This window comes from Macaca nemestrina, chromosome 11 (assembly GCF_043159975.1).
Source record: "Macaca nemestrina isolate mMacNem1 chromosome 11, mMacNem.hap1, whole genome shotgun sequence".
NCBI classification, from domain to species: Eukaryota; Metazoa; Chordata; class Mammalia; order Primates; family Cercopithecidae; genus Macaca; species Macaca nemestrina.
Genome location: NC_092135.1, coordinates 67872372 through 67891509, shown reverse-complemented (window position 1 = coordinate 67891509; position 19138 = coordinate 67872372). Strand labels below are relative to the sequence as shown.

Genomic DNA, 19138 nt, shown 5'->3' with positions numbered 1-19138 from the left:
CCTGAATAGCCAAAGCAATCCTGAGCAAAAAAAAAGAAAAAAGAAAAAAGCTGGAGGCATCATACTTCCTGACATCAAAATATACTACAAAGCTATATTAATCAAAATAACATGGTACTGGCATAAAAAACAGACACAGGCTGGGCTCATGCCTGTAATCCTAACACTTTGGGACGCTGAGGCGGGCGGATCATGAGGTCAGCAGATCAAGACCATCCTGGCTAACACAGTGAAACTGCATCTCTACTAAAAATTAAAAAAAAAATTAGCCAGGCATGGTGGCAGGCCCCTGTAGTCCCAGCTACTCAGGAGGCTGAGGCAGGAGAATGGCATGAACCCGGGGGGTGGAGCTTGCAGTGAGCCAAGATTGTGCCACTGCACTCCAGCCTAGGCAACGGAACAAGACTCCGTCTCAAAAAAGAAAAAAAAAAAAAAAGACACAAAGACAAATGGAACAGAATAGAGAACACAGAAATAAATACACATATTTACAGCCAACTGATTTTCAACAAAGGTACCAAAAACATTCAGTGCTGGGGAAAAGACAGTCTCTTCAGTAAATGATGTTAGGAAAACTAAGTATCTATAAGCAGAAAAATGAAACTAGACCCTTATCTCTCAACATATACAAAAATCAAATCAAAATGGATTAAAGACTTTCTAATACCTCAAACTATGAGATTACTAGAAGAAAACACTGTGGAAATGCTTAAGGCATTGGTCTGAGTAAAGATTTTTGTGTGTACAACATCAAAAGTACAAGCAACAAAAGCAAAAATAGATAAATGGGGTTATATCAGCTAGAAAGCTTTTGTACAGCAAAGAAAATCAACAGAGTGAAGAGACAACCTACAGTATGAGAGAAAATATTTGCAAACTATCCATGCAACGAAGGATTAATAACTAGAATACAGAAGAAAAGAAACGAACAATTTAATAGCAGAAAATAATCCAATTTGAAAATGGACAAATTATCTGACAAGTCATTTCTCAAAAAAGACATATAAATGGCCAACAGGCATATGAAAAAAAAAAAAAAGGTCAACATGATTAATCATATGGGCAATACAAATCAAAACCACAACGAGATATCATCCATCTCACCCCAGTTAAAATAGCTATTATCAAAAAGAAAACAATCACAGATGCTGGCAAGGATGTAGAGAAAGGGCATGCTTGTATACTACCGGAAGGAATGTAAATTAGTATAGCAACTATGAAAAACAGTATGGAGGTTCCTCAGAAAAGTAAAAATAGATCTACTAAATGACCCAGCAATCCAAGTGCTGGGTATATATTCAAAAGAAAAGAAATGAGTATATTGAAGAGCTAGCTGCGTGTCCATGTTTATTGTTATCACAATAGTGAAGATACCACCCTAAATTTCCATCAACAGATGAATAAAGAAAATGTGGTAGGTGGCTGTGTGTATAGAATGGAACATTATTTAGTCATAAAAAGAGTGAAATCCTGTCATTTACAGCAACAAGGATGGAATTGGAAGTCATTATGTTAAGTGAAATAAGGTAGGCACAGAAAGACAAATATCACTTTTTCTTACTCGTGTATGGGAATTTAAAAAGTGAATCCTGTGAAAATAAAGAGCAAAATGATGGTTACCAGACTCTGGGAATGGTTGGGGAGGAGGAGATGAAGAGAGGTTGGTTAATGGGTACAAACATACAGTTATAGAAGGAATAGGGTTTGATAGTACAGTTGGGTAACGATAGTTAACAATAATTGATTATGTATTTAAAAATAACTAAAAGATTTGAAATGTTCCTAACACAAAGAAATGATAAATGTTTGAGGTGACAGACATCCTAATTACCCTGATTTGATCATTACACACTGTATTCATGTATCAAAATATCACATGTGCCTCATAAGTACATACAGTTATTATGTACAAATTTTTTTAATATTAAAATTTTTAAAAAGAATGAAGAATATCTCCACACACTGCATGGTAGGATCCCCTGGATATGACATTAAGTGAAAAAGCAAGGTAGGGAAAGTGTACATATATGTTACCTAAGAAAAGTATACACTTACCTAAGAAAGGGACTCTAGGAAAAATTAAATATTTTATATTTAAATATAATATACATAATTATATATATTTATATAAGAAGATATATTCATATCTCCAGCCCTACTTCTTATATAAATGGTAGCACACAAACATATATGTATTTGCTTATACTGTTAAAAGGATAAATCACAAATTAAACTGTATTATTAAATAAAACAACTCCTTCCATCTATAACAATAAAAGTCAACCAAATCCTGCAATGTGGCAGCTCTCGGCTCAGACTCTCCTACTTTCCAAGGGAAATCTTAATGTATGCGGTCTGTGGACAGATGCTGTTCTTATCCACCCAGTAGCTATTGTCCTTTCTGATAATAACAGGCCTCAATTTTTGTTGACAAAAAATCACTCCTTCACCACCCTTTCCAATTCATATGATTTAGGTGGGACTGACTATACAACCAGGCAAGAGCGGTAGAGTCACAGCAAGGATTTTTGTTGTGTCTACTGGAAAAGCAGTGTTTTCAGTCTGTTTTTTAAAAATAAAAAAATAAAACTTTTCCAGACACTCAGAATATCACTTCTATCCTGTGCCCGAAGCAATGAACCAACCATCAGGTCTATTAATTCTTATTTTGCAATTGATCTCATATCTATCCCTTCCTATGTATAGGCTACTAACTGTGTGTGGGGTTGGGGGTGTGGGGGCGTGGGGGGAGCATACTCTCCTCGATTTGCTTTAAATATGAATAGTAAAGAGCATACAAAACTTGTTGATTAACAGCCCTTGTTCCACAATTACTACTGTATAACCTCAAATTTACTTAATCTCTCTTAGCCTAGGCATCTGTAACTGGGATAATACCTATCTCATGGATGTGTCAAGACAAAATGCAATATACATAACGTATTATCACAGTCCTGAGTACACAGTTAACATACAAAAATATGTTTCATCCTCATCATGCTCAACCCCCAAAATTCATACTCTTGGACCCAGACTAAAAATAGAGGAAAAATTTTACGTACACAGTGTTTATTATAGTTAAAATTAGGGGAAAAAACCCTACAGTCCACTTGTGGGTGAATGATTAAGCAAACTGTAGAATAAAAATGATGACAGCAATAGCCAATATTTATGTAATGCTTATTATGTACCATTCTATTCTAAGCATTTTAAATGTACTAGTACATTTGACCCTCCCAACCCTATGATGTAATCTAAAAATTCCTTTGTAACAATGTGAAAACTGAGGCAGAGAGAAGTTAAGTAAATTACTCCAGGCAATGGAGTGTGACTGAGATATAAACCCAGTCAGGCTCCAGAGTCCATGCTCGCAACCACTACACTACACTGTTTCCCCAAAGAAGTATGCAGACTTTAATAGTTACAAGAAGCTTTCAATAATAATGTAGGGAAATTCTTACACTAAAATATCAGGTAAAAAGGCATGGCATAAAATTGTGCTATACAGTATAATCAGTAGTGTACATTATTTGGATAGTGGGACCAGGGATAAAATTGTTCCTTCTTGATGCTTTTCTGTACTGTATAAATTTTACAATTAAAATCTAATATGTCTAATAACAGAAAGTAATTCCCAAATAAATTCTTATTCTTTATTAAGTACTTGAACTCTCACTGGGAACGTAATTCTGTTGCATTTCAGCTATACCTATCTGACAAACCTGACAAACCTTACTGGATCAAGGTTATAATCTAACACCTTGACTCCTACACCTAGATGGCTAGTAAAACTAAATAAAGGTGGGGGAGAGGATAATGATCAAGAAAGAAGGATGAAAGGAAATGCAGAAGTAATACTGCCTCTTCATGTAGGAAACTTGATAACTACAGAAAGGCATTAAACAGACAGGCAAGAGTACTAATCACAGTAGAAATCTGTTGCATTCAGAGAGAAAAGTTTTTGTACTTAAACTACCTAATAATGTACTATATTTGATTAGAGGATTTATAATATACTGTATGTTATAAATTGGAAATATTTTATATGTTAAGCTTCTACATTAGAATTTTTGTTATATACAAAGATATAGACACAATAAAAAGAAGCAACTACAGTAGTTTCCCCATATCTAGAATTTCACTTTCCATGGTTTCAGTTACTTGTGGTCAACCACGGTCAGAAAATATTAAACGGAAAATTTCAGAAATAAACAGTTCAACAATTTTAAACTATGCACCATTTTGAGCACCGTGATGAAATCTCATACTGTCCCATTTGGTCCTGTCCAGGATGTGAATCATCCCTTTGTCCAGAATATCCATCTCTGTTATCAGATCAACTGCTGTAATATCCCAATGACTGTGTTCCAGTAACCCTTATTTTACTTAATAATGGCCCCAAAGTATAAGAGCAGTGATGCTGGCATACCGTTGTAATTGTTCTATTTTATTATCGTGTTGCTAATCTCTTACTGTGCTTAATTTATAAACTTTATCATGTATAGGAAAAAACAGTATATATGGGGTTTGATACTACCCATGGTTAGTTTCAGCCATCCTCTGGGGGCCTTGGAACAGATCCCCGGTGATAAGGAGACACTACTATACAAATTATTTACGTTCTTACAACACAGATGTGAAATAAGACCAAAAAAAAGGGGAATTTGACAAATGAGGGAGAGGATCTAGCTAAGGTTAAATTGTATCAGTATGCTGCCAAGTATTAATAGTACTTCAGGTATAGGCCCTGCTTTGTGTGTTAATAATACTGTAAGTACAAAATGTGACGTGTAAATAGTCATCAAAAGCAGAACAACACGTTTGCAAGTTTTATCTTGAGCAGTGGGTGAAAATGGGGTCTCAAATAGGCTTTTTGGGGTCAGATATCTTTGGAAAGAGACTGCTATAAATAAAGGGAATACAGAATCAGTGTGATCCGGAATCCTAATGGTGTGGCCATGGCCAACATAAACAAATGAAATGCCCATAAATCTTTATTGCCTCACCTGTCACCACTGCAGCATGCAAGAACCGAGACTGGGAGAAAGTAGAGCTCATTATCCTGAAGACTTCTGTGAACTGCCTCTGTTTGCTAGCAATCATATTTGCCTGATCCCTCAATTGTTCTTCCTGTGCCCTGGCTACTGCCAAAAGAGGTCAAACCTTCCAAAAATTAGGACATGGAGTCAATAACTTTGCACTTATGACATTCAAATCTATGATCTTGACCATAACTGAGCTGTAAGCATTGTTTATCAATATTTATAGTCAGCTTTCATGACCAATGTCTACCACTCTCCTCAGCAATTCCAAACTTCAGGTCACATTCTTTTTCACCCAGAAGAACTCACCTTTTACCTAACCCCTGAAAACTAAAGCAATCAAAGGTGATCTGCCTGAGCTTCCCATTTCCCTTAAAGCCAGTGGAACTTACCTCTATCTCCATCCATTCTTTCCTCCTTCCCTCCAGTTTCCTCAGAGGATAAGGTGACCATTCTCTTATTCAAGGCAATACCACCCAGTCTGCTCTGGGTACGTTGCTTAATTGATTCCTCAGAAAATTGTTTTTGTTTTGTCTCACTTGTGAGTGGGAAGTAGCAAATAAAAACAATTTCTTAAAGTATTAATTAAGCTTTTTTTCTTAGTTCTTAAAATTGCAAACATACTGACATGGATGAACTAAAACTATACATCAGACTAGTTACATCACCTCACAAAAACAGGACTGCTCCTAAGTAACTTCAGAGCACAAAACTTTGACTATATACCTTTGGTGGGATGCAATGAGGACAAAATAATCTGGAAAAAATTTAAAATTTGCTATACTTTTTAAACATTTTTTAAAATTTAAGAAATTTTAAAGTTTTATTCAATAATTTCACTGTTTAACATAGTACTGAGTTTGATATTTTGAAGCCATTTTCTTTATTTTATGGGAAGGTAATTTTCTTAGGTATGATGTACTGTGATTGTGTAAGAGAAGACTCTCAATCCTAAGGCATGCATGTTAAAAATACTTTAGCAGTAAGGTCTGCAACTTACTTCATTTAACAGAGAGAAAGCAAGAGAACATATACAGAACAATGTTAACAAGGTGATGGTTATATTAGTATATGGGTGTTCACAAGACTATTTTGTCAGCTTTTCTCTACGTTTGGAATTTTTCATTAAAAAATAGCATTGTAAAACCTCATTTTGGTAAAAAGTACATTTATATGCATATGTTCTTAGAAAAAGTCTTGTAAGGATACAACCTAGGTTAGGAAATCTGGTAGTAAAAATATATTATTTCTTATTTTTTATTATTTGTGTTTTCTAAATTTTAATAAAAATTTAGTGCTTTTGTTATAATAAATTAACTTTATACACTGCAATAATGCATATTAAGTATTTAATTCAAGATTACAGGCTAAATATCTGCTTTTGTCCCTCATTCTTTTTAAAAACAATCCCACTGAAATAAAGATAGAAAAGAAACGAAGAAATATTCCCACAGAATATAGAAAAAGGATGAAGTGGTAGGTGAGAATTTCACCAGCAAATAGGAGATGTCAATAACATTTCTGAAAGACTGGAGAAGATACAGGCATGATGACAGAGAAAAGATATGTGATATCAGAAAGTTAAAGAAAAGCAAGAATTGATCTATCCATTAGAATGTCAACTCTGCTCAGAATCAGCACATGAGGCAGAAGACAGGAGCCATAAGTATAAAATGACTCTGAAAACAGAATAATTATTTGAAGGACTGTATGTAGACTTCACTACATAGCACCCCAATTCCTTCCCCAACTCTGACTAAACAGAGCATTCAGGGGGCTTGGCATTTACCTCACAGAAAAAACAGATCATCCACAACAACAAAAACCAGCCTATTCTTATCCAAAGAAACTCAACAAGAAGCTTAGAGAAAACTGGGGCTTCTAATGTGAATGTTAGCATCTGGGCGCTCCAACCTAGAGTGATCAGCCCTTCTCCCATCCCTAATCCAAATCTGATAGTCAACACACCTTACCCATGTACACAGACTAGAGACAATTATTAGGATCAAACCTCTTTACACCTCAGTAAAATGAACCCACATGAGCTACCCAGACCACCTCTCCAGGACAATCAGGAATCATCAGGCAAATGAGGAAAACTAACAACATGAAAGACTAACATAAGTTTTTCAAGCAATTTAGAAGGATAAAGGATAATTTAGAGAGAGAAACAGATAAAGAAAAAAAAGAAACACCCTAAACTCATTCAGAAAGATTTTTAGAGAAAATTCTATACAGATGGTAAGAACAAGATACTGGAGAGAGGAAATCTATATGTGTATAAAACAAAAACAACAGATGATATAAAAGATAAAACACATTACAAAATTAAAAGATCAGTCTTGGAGATCCAATATCCAATTACGAGTCCCAAAAAAGAATAAAATGTTAAGAAGGAAAGTATTGCTGTATAACAAAATACCCTCATGCTCAGTGGCTTAAAAAGAATTATCTCCAACAGTTTCTGAGGGTCAGGCATCTGGGAGCAGCTTAGTGGTGTGGTTCTGGCTAAGGAGCTCTCCTGAAATTACTATCAAACCTGCAGTCATTTAAAGGCTTAACTGGCACCAGATGCAGTGGCTCACACCTGTAATCCTGGACTTTGGGAGGCCGAGGCAGAAGGATTGCTTTGAGGCCAGGAGTTTGAGGCCAGCCTGAACAATACAGAGAGACTTTGTCTCTTTAGTTAAAAAAAAAAAATTTTTTTTTTTAAGAAAAAAATAACAAAATTAAATAAAGGCTTAACTGGGACAAGTTTCACAACCAAGCTCACTCACATGACTGCTGGGGAAAGAAGCCTCAGTTCCTCACTCACATGGGCCTCCACAGGGATACTCATGCCATGGCAGCTGGCTTCCACCAGAATGAGTAATCCGAGAGAGAGAGAAAGTAACAAAGACAGAAGCCGTAATGTCTTTCATTACCTAATATGAGAAATGATATACCTTCACTTCTGCCATATTCTATAGGTCATGCACATCAATGTAGGAGAAGACTACACAGGGCATCAGGACCAGGAGATAGAGATCATTCAGAAGAACCATCTTGGAGGATGACTATACCAGTTATCAAAAAAAAAAAAAAATCATGGGAAAAAAAATCTCATAGTTTCAGAGATATGAATCTTCAGACTGAAAAGGCTCATTAAGCACTAAGGAGGATGGGAAAAAAACTCTTAGATACAAATGATAAAACTTCAGATCTTTAAGGATCAGATAATCACAAATTTGTCACAGGAAAGGAAAAAATGCTCACCTACAAAGGTGTAAGAATTAGATTACCACCAGACTTTTTATCAAATGAATGGTAGAAGACAAAGAGGCAATGCCTTCAGTTGTAAATTTGTGACAGAATATGTTTATCAACCTGGAATTCTACATCCATCTAAATGAACAATCAAGTGTGAGAACAGACTAAAGTCCCTTCCAGAAATAATCAGGTGGTTGAGCTACCAAACGTCATTATTAAGATTTGAGCTAGGCACGGTGGTGCATGACTATAGTCCCAGATACTAGGTAGGCTGAGGTGGGAGAATGGCTTGAGCTCAGTAGTTCAAATCCAGCCTGGGTAAGATAGCAATGCCTTATCTCTTAAAGAAGAAAAAAATTAAAAAAAAAAAAAAAAAAAATATATATATATATATATATATATACACACTTGAATTGGCACCCCAATAAAACAAGATTTCAAAAAGAGATGACATTAATATGCAAGAAACTCTATTATCAATCCCAAAAGGGGAAAATCCTCAGGTAATGGCTGTAGGGCATGCCTGAAGAACAAATGGACCAGATTGGAAAAGAATTCCATGCAAAAGACAGTATGATTGAGTAGGAAGAATAAGAGAGATATCATAAAGGCACACTGGTTCTTGCTACAATAAAATTTTAAAAATAAAATTTAAAAAGACAGTTCGGGAACTTCAGGGAAAACAAAAGGCAACATAACAAAGTCATGGTTCATATAGAAACAAATAAAAGGTCGTATGGGTTTAGCAATCAAGGGACTGGAAGAAAAGAGCTATGTACTAAAGATAGTCTCTTTGAAGGGGTCCAGGATTTGGGCCACCAGACTCAAAAATAGTCAATGGTTCTAGCCTTGTACTCAATAGCATTTAAAAAGTCATACTAATACAAACTCTTCATTGTGTTTAAGAGTCAACCTTCACATGGAAGACATTAATGTGACTGCAAAACAGAATGTCAGCAACCTTGACAATTTAAAAGTTAAAAAGTATCTGAAAAAAGGCAGGAGGTAGAAGAGGAAAGGAAGGATGGGGTGCTTATTAGTTCATTTTATATGAAGCAGTATCAAGATACTGACTACTGCAGATAGAACAATACATAAATATTATAATTATATTAAACATGTAAAAAAACAAAAATAAAATTATCAATTTTTGGAAAGAAGAGAGAAAGGGAAAGTAGTGTCAATAAACTAAACCCTCTTCTTTCATATGATAAAGTCAACTGATGCTAGGTAAATTTCATAAATAGAATTTCAGTACAGGTTAAGTATCCCTTATCTGAAATGCTTGGGACCATTAGTGTTTCAGATTTCAGATTTTTTTCAGACTTCAGAATATTTACATAGACATAATGAGATATCTTGGGGATGGGACCCAAGTCTAAACACAAAATTCATTTATGTTTCATATACACTTTATACATACAGGCTATGGTGATTTTACACAACCTTTTTTTTTTTTTTTTTTTTCTCTTGTCACCCAGGCTGCAGTGCAATGGCACTATCTCGGCTCACTGAAACCTGTCTCCTGGTTCAAGCAATTCTCCTGCCTCAGCCTCCCATGTAGCTGGGATTACAGGTATGCACCACCACGCCCAGCTAATTTTTTTATATTTTTAGTAGAGATGGGTTTCACCATGTTGGTCAGGCTGGTCTCAAACTCCTGACCTCAAGTGATCTACCCACCTCGGCCTCCCAAAGTGCTGGGATTACAGATATGAACGACCGCACCCAGGCTTATGCAACATTTTACATAATTTTGTAAATGAAATATAGTTTTGACTGCAACCCATCACAAGAGGTCAAGTGTGAAACTTTCCACTTGTGGCATCATGCCACAGCTATATGCCAATCAACTGGAAAACCTAAAAGAAATGGATAAATTGGCATTTGGGCTTTCAGACCTGTAACAATGGCCTCTTGGGGGTTTTTGGCCTTCAGCCTCAGATCGGGTGCTGTACTTTCAGCTTCTCCGGTTTTGAGGGTTTTAGACTTGGAATGAACCATGGTACTAGCTTTTCTCATCCCCCAGCTTGCAGATGGCCGATCATGGGATGTCACCTTTGTAATTATGTAAGCCAATTCTCCCTAGTAAACTCCCTTTCATATATACATATCCTACCATTTCTGTCCCTCTGGAAAAACCTAATAGAGATTTTGAACTTCATAGCTCTCTAGTAACAGACCCAAATGAAAAGGAAATCAACAAGTTGCCAGAAAAGAAATACAAAAGGTGAATCTTAAGTCAAAAACTTTCCACATGTGGCATCATGCCACCAGTGGAAAGTCAAAGCTCAGAAAGTTTTGGATTTTGGCACATTTTAGATTTCAGATTTTCAGATTAGGGGTGCTCAATCTGTATTCTTTCTGTCAAAGTTATATCTTGAATATTAACTATACTTGATGGTTTAGAACCCATTAGGCTAAATTTGAATTGATCTCTACAAATTTCTTCAGGAAGTTGGTTATGTGTTTAGGTGCACAAAAATGCATGAAAATGTACATGCATGCTCGAATGCATATATATGTGTGTATTTTAACTAAATGCATGACTTTATTTTCTTTCTGCATTTTCTAAAAATTAAAGAAAAAAATTGCTGGAATGCAAGAAATAGTCAGGGAAGGGAATATCCCAGTTAACTAAAGACTGACACTAAGATTTAATCTATTTCTCCAACGTGTGTAAAAGGCTACTATCATACAGAAACATGGTATCCTCTCTCACTGTATAAATTCTAATGCTAATCTTAATGGAAATGAGAAGTTCACCTGATTTTAAGAAATAATGAAGGGGTACCAGAAAGAGGCACTAGAAGCATCTGAAACTATTTGAAGGATTTTAAGATAATTTCAAAGAAAAAGATCAAGATAAGTAAATATATATTGATGGATCTCACAGATCTAAGAGACCATTTAACAGAAGAGAACAAAAGGAGCATACTATATTGCTACCATCAGGAAGAACTTCCTAATAATTATAGCTACTAACAACAGAATGGACTGTCTATAATAAAAGTCTGATCTTCCATCACTATATTACTTAAATAAAGACCAAATAAACACTAGAAATAATAAGTCTGTAATGTTTTAAATTAGTAAAAGATTGGACTACATCATCCCTAAAGTAGTAAGTATAATTATGAGAGTTCTAAACTAATAACTTTGACTTACCAACATCCATTGCAGTTTCCATAAAGCTTTTCTGTCGTGAAGCAAACTCTGCAAGCAATTTCTGCTGCCTCTCTCTAGCCTTCTGTCGCCTAGATTAAACAGAAATAAAGTTTTAAGTATCAGATGTCCTTAAGACCTAGCTACTATATTTCAAGAGTATATAATGTATGCAAATGTATATATGTATGTCTTTAGGTGCACAAAAATGCATGAAAATGTACATGCATGCTTGAATGCTATATATGTGTGTATTTTAACTAAATGCATGACTTTATTTTCTTTCCACATTTTCTAAAAATTAAAGAAAAAATTTGCTGGAATGCAAGAAATAGTCAAGGAAGGGAATATCCTGGTTAACCCCTGGCACACAGTTGAGAACAATCCATTTTTTGTATTATGTATTAAACTTCTTCTAATATTTGATTGTCCTTAAAAGGATTCTAATTTTAAAAGGTTACAAACTCACTGGTTTAATAAAAATAAAAGCCAAGATGTACTTTAAAATGTGAAATAATAATTAAGGTAGATAGAATATTTGGATTTCCAACAACACAAGTTCCTAAGTATATGTCAGAAGGCAGCAAGAACAAGAATAGTCTTTTTTAGCAAGAGACTAACAATTTAACCCCAGGCACAAATAACAGTAAACTGATTGCTAGAAGAAGCTATGATGTTTAGATATAAACAAAGTCTAAAAGATAAGAACAGTCATATTTACTGTTACCCTAAGAACAGGTCTCTCCTAACAGAGAATGAACAGAAGCCAGTAAGTTTCCCAGTTTCTACTAGGACATATTTCAAGTTTGGTTTATTTTGTATAAAGTAAAGGAATGTGAAGGAGTCTCAAACACAACATAAGACAAAACTGTATTACAAAGCCCTAAATATTCCCTTGGATTAATTCACTATATTATATTTATTATGTATGCCTTATCTACTTCCAAAGAATATTTTAATTGCAACTGGTTGCCAAAAAAAAAAAAAAAAAATCCACCAATACAATGTTACCATAGCATAGGAATAGGAAAATAAGTCAAAGGCGACAGGTTTCTTCAGATTGTGTGACGCTAACAATACCAGTAAGCATAAAGTTTCACTCCCAGCAAGGAAAGGTTAAATTAGTAATTTAAACAAGAAGTGAAGGAGAGGAAGAAGAAGAAGAAAAGAAAGGTTAGAAAAAGTAAATTATATGTTAGTTCATGGAAGAGATAAACTTTTTACTTGAACAAAACTCAAAGAGGAGCTGATGTTCTCTGTGTCATACCCATAATACAGAAGAAAAATGAGAACATAATGGACAAAGTATACTACAGCAGTTTTTTTAATGACCATTTATTATGTCTATACAGTATAGAAGTCAAAGCATTATGTTAAACTGAGAGTCTATGCAATCATTGTTATGGGAAACCTAAAAGTATTTTTCTATTAATCTGATCTGATTCAAGGATATAACATATAAAATTCAGAAGAATGAAATACAGTAATTTTTAAATTATCCACACATTTGCTCCCATCAAATTAGTGGGGATAATCAGGAGCAACTATAAAGTCAAGTTCTGTGGTCCACTTTACCATGAGAAGTTACATATTTTTGACAATAATATTCAAAAAATTGTTAACACTCCTTTTCTAACATTTACAGATAATTTAGGATCCACATAAAAAACTCGCCTTATTATTTTATAACAACAATTCTTTTATACTGTTTTTGAGCCAAAATGTTATTATCCAGGTTGATCACTCACCTTATTCACCAAAGTTAACTCTCAATGATGATGGCCATTTCAAAAAATTAAATCTACCCGTCCCCTCTCTTCCCTTTCTGAACATGTCCTAGCATGGAGTGTCAGGACTCGACAGCCTGGCACAGGAGGGCATTTGTGTGGTAAAATTTTAGTTAAATATGTGTAATTTTTTGACTAAAAAGTTAAATATATGTATCTACATAGAAAGAGAGAGAGTTATAGGTGTCAGGTATCTCACTGTGGAAGAAGGGAGTTACAGAGTTACAAATATGGAAAGAGAGAAAACAAGAATGACTCCTAGAGTGATAGATTGGAACGGAAAGTATCAGAGTAAACTCACAGTTTTCAGTACATAAAGGTAGACATAAAACTAAATATAAATTTCTCCCTTCCTCTCTCTCACTACCTTCCAAAACAAACACAGACTTACAAAGAAACACACACACAATTTTCCCCAGCTCTGTCCTAAGAGGACCTGAGACAGCTATACTTCATTAGAATAAACACATGGACTGGGGTTTCTAAATACCATTCTCTCTTAAAAGCAACCAGGACACCTCGGAGCAATGGCTGACTCCAAGTACAGGATAAGCCTGCAACATCTTTTTTTTTTTTTTTTTTGAGATAGAGTCTCACTCTATTGCCAAGGCTGGAGTGCAGTGGCGTGATCTAGGGTCACTGTAACCTCTGCCTCCTGGGTTCAAGCGATCCTCGTGCTTCAGCCTCCTGAGTAGATGGGATTACAGGAACGCGCCACCATGCCCGACTAATTTTTGTATTGTTAGTAGAGACAGGGTTTCACCACATTGGCCAGGCTGATCTCGAACTCCTGAGCTCAGGTCATCTGCCCATCTCAGCCTCCCAAAGTGCTGGGATTACAGGTGTGAGCCACCACCTGGCCAAGCCTGGAACATCTTATTGCCCCAGAAAATAAGAATATGCTCAAAGAATGATGGGGACAGATCAACAGGACCCAGAAACCAGCTTGACGTGACTCCTAGTGGCCAAATCTGTAATAATTTGAGCACCAAAATTAATAACAAGCATATGAGATTATAACCCATAAAATAAAATAGGAACCCATGAGTCCATACTGATAAAAATGAATGAATATAAAGTTGATATGGATTGGGATATTACAATATCTCAAAGTATCTCTCCACAAATTATGAATTAATTGTAAAGTGGGGTGGGAAAGGTAATTTGACTGTGAAGAAGTCTGGCAGACATGGTCAAAGTAAATCACCAGTGATGAAACAAATTGAAATCATATAACACCTTATGGGATACAATGAAAACAAAACAGCAACACTTCATTGACATTCCTGCCAAAGTTGTATAAACTGAGTCAAAATATAAAGGGAAAACAGAGAATCCCAAATTAAGAGATATTCTACAATGTTACTACTGCTTCATAATCTTTAAAAGTGCCAAGGTCATGAAAATAAAAACTTCTATATTGAAGGAGAACAAAGAGGCATGACAATTAAGTGCAAGGAGTGATTATGAACTGGATCTTTCTGCTATAAGAAATATTAGTGGCTGGGCACAGTGCCTCATGCCTGTAATCCCAGCACTTTCGGATGCCAAGGCGGGTGGATCACAAGGTCAGGAGTTCAAGACCAGCTTGGCCAACATGGTGAAACCCTGTCTCTACTAAAAATACAAAAATTAGCCTGGCGTAGTGGCAGGCGCCTGTAATCGCAGCTACTCGGGAGGCTGAGGCAGAGAATTGCTTGAACCTGGGAGGCAGAGGTTGCAGTGAGTCGAGATCACGCCACTGCTTTCCAGCCTGGGTGACAGAGCGATACTCTGTCTCAAAACAGAAAAAAAAAGAAACAAAGAAAGAAAAGAAATATTATTGGGGGCTAGGAGAAGTGGCTCATGCCTGTAATCACACCACTTTGTGGAGCTGAGGCGGGAGGATCACTTGAGCCCAGGAGTTTGAGACCAGCCTGGGTAACATAGCAAGACCTCATGTCTACAACTGATTTTTCAAAATTAGCCAGGCATGGTGGCACACACCTGTAGTACCAGCTATTCAAGAGGCTGAGGCGGGAGAATCACTTGAGCCTAGGAGGTCAAGGCAGAAGTGAGCCGTGATCATGCCACTACACTCCAGCCTGAGTGACAGAGCATGACCCTGTCTCCAAAAAAAAAGAAAAGAAAAAAGGAGAAGAGAAGAGAGGTGAGGGGAGGGGAGGGAAGGGGAGACGAGACAGACGAGACGAGACATTACTGGGACAACTATCAAAACTTGGGATCTAAAGATTTAATCATACTCAAATATCACATTGATTTGCTAATTCTCATAGTTGAGGGTACAAAGAACTTCCTGAACCATTTATGTACGTTTAAGATTCCTTCAAAATAAAAAGCTTTTTAAAATTAAATCCATCCTCAAAGGACAAATATTTGCCACAATGGAAGAAATGGAAGCAAAGAAAAATGTGCTCTAGATGCTCAAAGCATTCTAAGTGACCTCCAAAAATGTTTTGAGCAACAATAGCAGTGACAGACTACATTTTTGGTCTTCTGAATCACTACTTTGCAAATCTGTAAGTTTTGCCATGCTTCTTTAATTAATGCCACTCACTCTACAGCTCACCTTTAAACATGTACACTTACAATTAGAATACGTATGTCCATAGAATGTACTTTTTAAAATCTATTAAACATAAGAAAACCTCAAATGTAACTGCTTGACACTAGTATTAGAGTGCATTTCTATAGCAGGTTTCTATACTAACCAGAAATGGAATGTCATTGTTGTGAATGTTTTCTTAATCGAGATTATTACTTTTCTAAATGGGCATAAATGTAAATAAAGGCCATTAACAAAGAACATACACAAGTTCTGGCAGATTCAGTATAACTCAAAAATTTTCCATTAACTCCTGAGGCAAAGACATTGAAGCTGCATTTTATTACAACCATCGAATGTTTTCTGCTTACATCTTGTTTTCTATGAAGTTAATCTATTATGAAAGTGATACTGAGTTTGTCTAAAGGTGAGGTACTTGGAAATGGATCCTCATTTATTGTTCATAAACAAATGGAAGTGTTTATGAACGGTTCTGCCTTTATTATGAAAATCCAAAACAAAACCAAAGGAAAGACAAATGTGAGAAGCATGGTGAGATCCAAATAGTCATCTTAATCCTTAGCTGTCCACTACAAATTAGTTTCAAGTACTTGTCAATACCATCATTGTTCAAAGGAAACAAAATCTATCACAAAGAAAGCCTTTAAAATTTTTAGAATATTATATATTACAGTAGCATCAGGGCCTTTGTAAAAGTAGCATCTAAACTATGTCCTCTAGTATCACATTATTAGTAATAATTACCAAAAAAAAGATTTTGATTCACTGTTTATCTTCTTTCAAAATAAAAGGATATACTATTACATAACAGAAAGAAGGATCTGACCACTAAGAGAGACCACTAATTGACAAAAATAACAATCTTACCTCATTTTCAACCTTCTAATTTTGTCAGTAGATTTATTACATTCTAGGCTATTACTAATTCAAACTTAATGACTGGTCATCTAAATTATATGTTACTGAATGTCCTTTCTCCCATGGAAACAAATTTTTAGTTAGTTCTTTATAACTCCTATTTAGGAATTCTCCTAAATTCTTAATCTACTGTAGGCTTTTGCATATATTAATATAAATTTTTTATAACAAACTTTTTTTTTTTTTTGAGATGGAGTCTCACTCTGTCGCCAGGCAGGAGTGCCGTGGCGTGATCTCAGCTCACTGCAACCTCCGCCTCCCAGCTTCAAGCAATTCTCCTGCCTCAGCCTCCCTAGTAGCTGGGACTACAGGCACACGCCACCACGCCCAGCTATTTTTTATATTTTTAGTAAAGATGGGGTTTCACCATGTTGGCCAGGATGGTCTTAATCTCCTGACCTCGTGATCCACCCGCCTCGACCTCCCAACAAACTTTTAATTACATCAAAGATGTAGTATAACTATATATGTGACTAAAATTGCTCCTTATACAGGTACCAAAGGATGACCTCCTAACTAATAAATCAAACAGGATGGCCAATCTTATTGAACTCCTGTAGCACTTAACAATTTTGATAAGTTTCTTGCTTTCTGAACTTCCTCTTGTGACTTCTCTAAAGCCACTCACCCCAGTTTTTCTCTTACTCTGCTCAGCCATCCATTTATCAGTCACCTTTGTAGGTACCCTTTCCTCAGTCATTCCCTTTAATGTTTTTCCCTTGAGTTCTATATTCATTCTTCTCATTTTCTCACTGTACACTTTCTCCCATATACAAGGATTCTACTATTACCTATGTGCTCATATCTGTATCTCTAAGAATTCTCCCCTAAATCTTAAACCCTATATCTGACTGGACATCTTCACCTGGGTATCCCTCTTAAACTTAGTAGTGTCCAGAACTGAACAGATCAGTTTTACTACTGAGCCTGAGACCCCTCCTATACTCCATTATCTTGGTAAAAGGAACATTATCCAAGTCAGAAATCAGGGCACCATTCATGACATCTCCCTCATTTCTCACATCAAGCTGATTACCGAGTCTAACAACTTGTACCTGCTAAATATCTCATATACATCTCCTCCTCTCTTTATTATCATCACTGTCTTAGTTCAGACCCTTATCACACCTGCCCCACTAGATGACTAAGTAGCTTGCTCTCCCAATTTCCAGTCTTACCCCACTCTAATCCACCCGCATGTAATTATCCTATATATATACACACATATATATACATATATATACACACACACACACATATGTTTTTGTTTTTGTTTTTTGAGGCAGAGTCTCACTCTGTCATCCAGGCTGGAGTGCAGTGGCACAATCTCGGCTCACTGCAAGCTCCACCTCCTGGGTTCACACCATTCTCCTGCCTCAGCCTCCAGAGTAGCTGGGACTACAGGCGCCCACCACTATGCCCAGCCAATTTTTTGTATTTTTAGTAGAGACGGGGTTTCACCGTGTTAGCCAGGATGGTCTCGATCTCCTGACCTCGTGATCCGCCCGCCTCAGCCTCCCAAAGTGCTGGGATTACAGGCGCGAGCCACCGCGCCCAGTTCTATCCTATATATTATTCCTCACTTAAAATCCTTCCAGTTTCCCTGTAACCATTTATACCCTGTGCCAGTTAATTATATGCAGTTACCCTCTTAGCCTTATGTCCTGCTACTCCCATTAACACTCTGTGTACCCAATATAGTACCTGTTACACTATGTTAACACTACTAACAAACTATCTGTTTACCAGTCTGTCTCTCCATTATAGTATCAATTCCTCGAGGTCAGGAAGTCCAACACTGGACACAGATATGTCTAGAAAAGTGCTGGACTGACACCCAGTGAGTGAGAAATGGATCAATCGAGTAAGATCCATCTTAGGCTTGCTTCCACTGATCATTTAACCCATAACTGCCTATATTTAATTTTAAAAGTAAGAAGATGAAATTATCCAGAAAATACTTCTAAAGTACACTTCAAACTGCTAAATGATGTATTAGTCATACCGCTCACAACAGTAGTCCAAATAACTCTGTTGATAATGATTTTTACCTATATAAAAGAGATCGAGATGATCAAGGTCCTAGGTTCTTAAATTAAGATAATATTGATGTGATCTCTTTGGACCCTCCCTAAGGGGAAATGTGTACCCTTCCCCTATAATTGTTGCTTTGGTAGACAAATTTGTCTTAAATAATAAAGAAATTAAAACAACGAATATTATTTATAATCTCGGAGAAGTGAGCAATGACTATCTTGAATTTGATCTGAAATCCTTTTTTTTTAATGTCCTGGGTCTTTTAGCCTATGTACACTCATTAAAAGGCATGCTCTTTTTTTTTTTTTTTTTTTTTCTGTAATAAACACTGAACCCTTTCCAAGAGTTTGACAATTATGCTGAGTTTCACTCTC

At 36.1% G+C, this 19138-nt stretch overlaps 1 protein-coding gene across 7 annotated transcripts in view; it reads right to left on the bottom strand.

The window, feature by feature from the left end:
• Positions 1–19138, bottom strand: part of LOC105483267 (ubiquitin protein ligase E3 component n-recognin 3) — a 264963-nt gene that overhangs the window by 118572 nt on the left and 127253 nt on the right. For all 7 annotated transcript variants that reach the window (XM_011744044.3, XM_011744038.3, XM_011744040.3 and 4 more), the window contains one exon: positions 11460–11548. In XM_011744044.3, coding sequence (XP_011742346.2) covers positions 11460–11548 — 89 coding nt within the window. The remainder of the gene's footprint in view (positions 1–11459; positions 11549–19138) is intronic.